At 55.1% G+C, this 3,632-nt stretch overlaps 2 protein-coding genes across 8 annotated transcripts in view; one reads left to right on the top strand and one right to left on the bottom strand.

Moving 5' to 3' along the window:
• RBPMS (RNA binding protein, mRNA processing factor) overlaps positions 1–3,424 on the bottom strand; it is a 173,333-nt gene extending 169,909 nt beyond the window's left edge. Inside the window, exons 1-3 of one of the 7 annotated variants that reach the window (XM_073902398.1) lie at positions 3,408–3,424; positions 3,204–3,309; positions 1,732–2,068 (exon numbers count right to left, since the gene is read on the bottom strand). In XM_073902398.1, coding sequence (XP_073758499.1) covers positions 1,732–1,797 — 66 coding nt within the window. In that variant the 5' untranslated portion in view covers positions 1,798–2,068; positions 3,204–3,309; positions 3,408–3,424. The other 6 variants (XM_073902397.1, XM_073902396.1, XM_073902405.1 and 3 more) reach the window with 6 other exon arrangements.
• Positions 2,115–3,243, top strand: LOC141374370 (uncharacterized). The gene is made up of 2 exons (XM_073902634.1): positions 2,115–2,588; positions 2,890–3,243. The coding sequence occupies exons 1-2, from the start codon at positions 2,115–2,117 to the stop codon at positions 3,037–3,039; spliced, it is 624 nt and encodes a 207-aa protein (XP_073758735.1). The 3' UTR covers positions 3,040–3,243.
• Positions 3,425–3,632: the final 208 nt, after the last annotated feature.

The raw sequence follows: 3,632 nt of genomic DNA, 5'->3' as shown, positions 1-3,632 counted from the left end.
AAAAAAAAAAAAAAAAAAAAAAAAAAAAAAAAAAAAGCCTTTGGGTCTGCCTGATTGTTTTCCATTTACAAGAATTCTCAATTGGGTGAGCAGAGAAAGATGGTTTCATACCATACAGTCTTACCCTTAGAAATAAACAGACTGCCCATCTAAGTGAAATAGAAAGGTTTCTGAAGCAATTGGTGTGTTAGGTGAATTAGTTAAATATAGCAACTCCTTGGAGAAGCACACTCGTCATTTTTAAAAATTTTATTTCAAGGGTAGGGAAAAGAAATAGCAAAGCAGCCAGTAAGATTCAAGAAAAAAAAAAGTGGAACTTGCAAGTCAGGTCTCGGACTCTCTGAAAAGGGGGGAAGTCAGTAGTCCTAAAGAACTAGCATGTAAATAACACTTTTCAAAATAGTTTATAATAAAAAGCGCAATTATCCTCAGGTGTGAAGGCAATTTTCCGCTTACTCCAATTCCGGTGGGTTGCCCCATACAAATGGGCTAAGAGTAAAATCTTGTATTTTGCATTGATTTGCATGGTCTTAGGTCCCTCTACATTTAAATTCCCTTTTTCACAAGTGGACAATGTCCTGAGGACTCAAAAGTACTATTTAAATCCTCCCCAACGTTTGGTTTCACTATCAGAATCTTTGTTTGCACACAACACGTTATCTCCAAAATAATCTCAACCTAACCGCTTTAGAATCAGTTCACCATTGTTAACTTTACATATTGGAATACAAGACCTCTAAGAACGCCTTACAGGTCTTATCTAGATGCATACTTTCCTGCATCTCTACACTCAAGTTCTTTTTAGAATGTTTAAGAACTCAGCTATGAGGGATCCTAAAAAGTAGGCGAAAACAGTATTGTTTCTTGCACTCCAGATAACGTACCTGCAGGAACAAAACCATTTAAAAGGATACCACAAATACCCTAACTACAAAATTCTGAAACTTCTGTTCAGGGAGTTCCCTCCCACAGTTAAATTTTGTTTCCACCAACGGAACGCACCGCCGCCGCAACATTTTTAACGTTGTTACGGACGCACCACATAAAATTTACGCTCAGAAGTCAAAGTCCCATTAAAAGAGCCTAGATGATCGCTTGGTGAATTGTAAAGTTTTAAACTCTTATTCGCCCCGCCCCCCGCATCGCCCCTAAATTTACAAAACCTAATCACCCACATTCGGGGTCTTTGACTCATCAGAGAAGAATGCAGCTGATGAGTTATCTATTAATCCAAAATGCCTCAGCTGGAAAGATATTTCACCAAGAACTTTTAACACTGAAAGGGAGGGGGCAGGGAACAGAAGGTGTCTTTTAACGAGAACTTTCCCCGAGTTCTCTCCTTACACCGCACACACAAACACACCCCTCAAACTTCCCAGTTCCCGGTCGCAGAATTAAGTCCTGACCCTCCGGGTCCCAATAAACTGAGGTCACCCAGGAGTCAGCTCTCGATTCCGCTTTTAAAATCCCACGCAAACAAAGCTGGGCATTATACTTACAAGTCTCCGAAAAGTCCTCAAAGTTACGCAGTCTTAGGAACCCACAAAAACACGCTCTCCGAAGAGAGCCCCCCCCTCTCCCGGGGCCACAGTTTGGGGCTGTGCCTCGGGGCGAGGGCAATTCCCAAACCCTCGACTGCGGCGCCCGGGGGCCGGCGGCCGCCCGCACGCAGGAGAAAGCCCGCGGCCCGCGCCCCAGGTCGTACCCCCGCCGCAGCGAGCCCCTCCGTACCTCTTCCTCCTGAAGGTTGGCCTCGTTCGGGGTGTTCTCCTTCTCGGCTTTGCCGCCGTTGTTCATCTTCCCGGTCCTTCCTCGCCGGGCAGGGCTGGGGCGCGGGGCTGAGCGAGGGCGCGCTCGCCCACTTTTCCCTTCCCCGGGCGCCGGGGCTCCCTCGGGCGGGCGCCGCGGGCTGCGGGGGCTGAAGCCGGGGCAGCGGCGGCTCGGGCTCCCGCGGCGAGGCGAGACTGCGGCGGCAGGCGACCCAGGAAGTGCGAGGGAGAGACGGGGCAGGGCGAGGCGCGGGCCGACTGGGAAGGGGACGGAGACAATCGGGACCCGGGAGGGAGACCTGGAGAGGGAGGGCGGGCGCGAGGGAAGGAAGGAAGGAAGAAAGGATGGGGCGAGGGCGCGCGTCCCAGGAGGGAGCCCAGAGTTGGCAATGTGGCCGAGCAGGGGCTGGGGGCGGCCGCTGCCAGAGGCTAGCGGGGGCCGGAGGGAGGGGGCGAGGGGTGCCCAGACCCGAGGAGGAGGTGGTGCAGGGCGCGGGCCGCGGCTGGGACGCTGGGACCCGGAGAGTGCGCGCTCCAGGCAGGCTCTGGGAAGTACGGGATCCAAGCAGCTCCCTTTCTCTCGCTTTCCTCCCTCCCCTCTCTCCTCCCTCTCCTCCTCCTCCTCCTCCTCCTCCCTCCGCCCTCCCTAGACGTGGGCTGCCGGCTTTAGCCCGGAGGGACGGGACGCGGGACGGAGAAGCCCCCCGCGGGAGGAGGGGCTGCGCCGGGGGCGGCTGCCCCGCGGCCGGATGGCGCGCGCCGGGGAGGGGCCGCGGGCGGCAGGCGGAAGCGGCCGACCCCCAGCCCCCCGACTCGGCGGTAGGTCAGAGGGCGAGGGCCGAGGCGCGGGAGGGAGGGAGGGAGGCCGGGTCCTCCCGCTTCCTCGGCCCCTGGGGGCCCCGGCGGCTCGGCCGCGCCGGAGTTGCCGAACTCGCGTGGCGGCGCGCGCCGGCTTGGAGAGGGGCTTCGGGGAGCCAGGCCGGGCCAGCGCGACGCCCGGGAAGCGTGATGGGCTACTGCTGTTGGCTTGCTGCCCGCGGGGATTCGCACCCCTATCCCTAAGCCAGCCCCTCCCTTTCAGTACCAGCTCAGACCTATTTCCTCCCTTCCTGGTTGGCAGCTTGAAATGACAGGATGCGAGAGAACGAGCGACGTCCGGGGGCAGCCGGCTCCGGGCCGGCGTTTTCAGGGCACAGCTTCAAACCCACCTCCAGCGCCGGGTCCTCGCAAACCTCCCAGCCTCCGCGCGCCGGCCTTCGCTCTCCGCTAGGCTTCACGGGCCCCCTGCTCAGGCTCCTGGCACGGCCCTTAGCAGACTGTTCTGGAATTATTTACCTGGTTGCCTCCCTTACTCTCTTGAGAGAGCCTTCCCGCCAGACAACAACACCGTGCCCTGTTTCTCTTTATAATCCCACGGCTATTTAAATACGCTACCTGGTATACAGTAGGCACTCAATAAATCTTTGTTGGCTAAGTGAATATTCCTCACAGCGAGCCGAACTGGAGGCCAACACAGATGATCTTCAGAGGGTCAAAGCCCCTTAAAGAAGAAAGATGGCTCAGTACCGTGGGAAGTCCGCGCACAACGCCTGTTTACGCGCCAACCTCGGAAGGACTGCGAGGTTTCGGTTTCCTCACCTGTGAAATGGAAGTAGTTACCTCCCCGGGGGTTGCAATTAAAGGAGATGATAGGCTGGTAGAGCTATAGCACCCAGCACCCATTCCTGCCCAGTTTAAGTTTACAGAACATGGAAGTTAGCATTATTATTATTAAGGAAATTTCCATTTTTCCGGGACCATAGAGAGCTTCTCCATTCCGGTATCATAGACACATAAATTTAAAACTGCATATATCAGTAGGTT

This window comes from Callorhinus ursinus, unplaced genomic scaffold (genome assembly GCF_003265705.2).
Source record: "Callorhinus ursinus isolate GAN/ISIS: 27379988/994484 unplaced genomic scaffold, GSC_fseal_2.0 scaffold17, whole genome shotgun sequence".
NCBI lineage: Eukaryota > Metazoa > Chordata > Mammalia > Carnivora > Otariidae > Callorhinus > Callorhinus ursinus.
The sequence above is the reverse complement of the archived record's forward strand: the minus strand, read 5'-3'. Positions and strand labels throughout refer to the sequence as shown.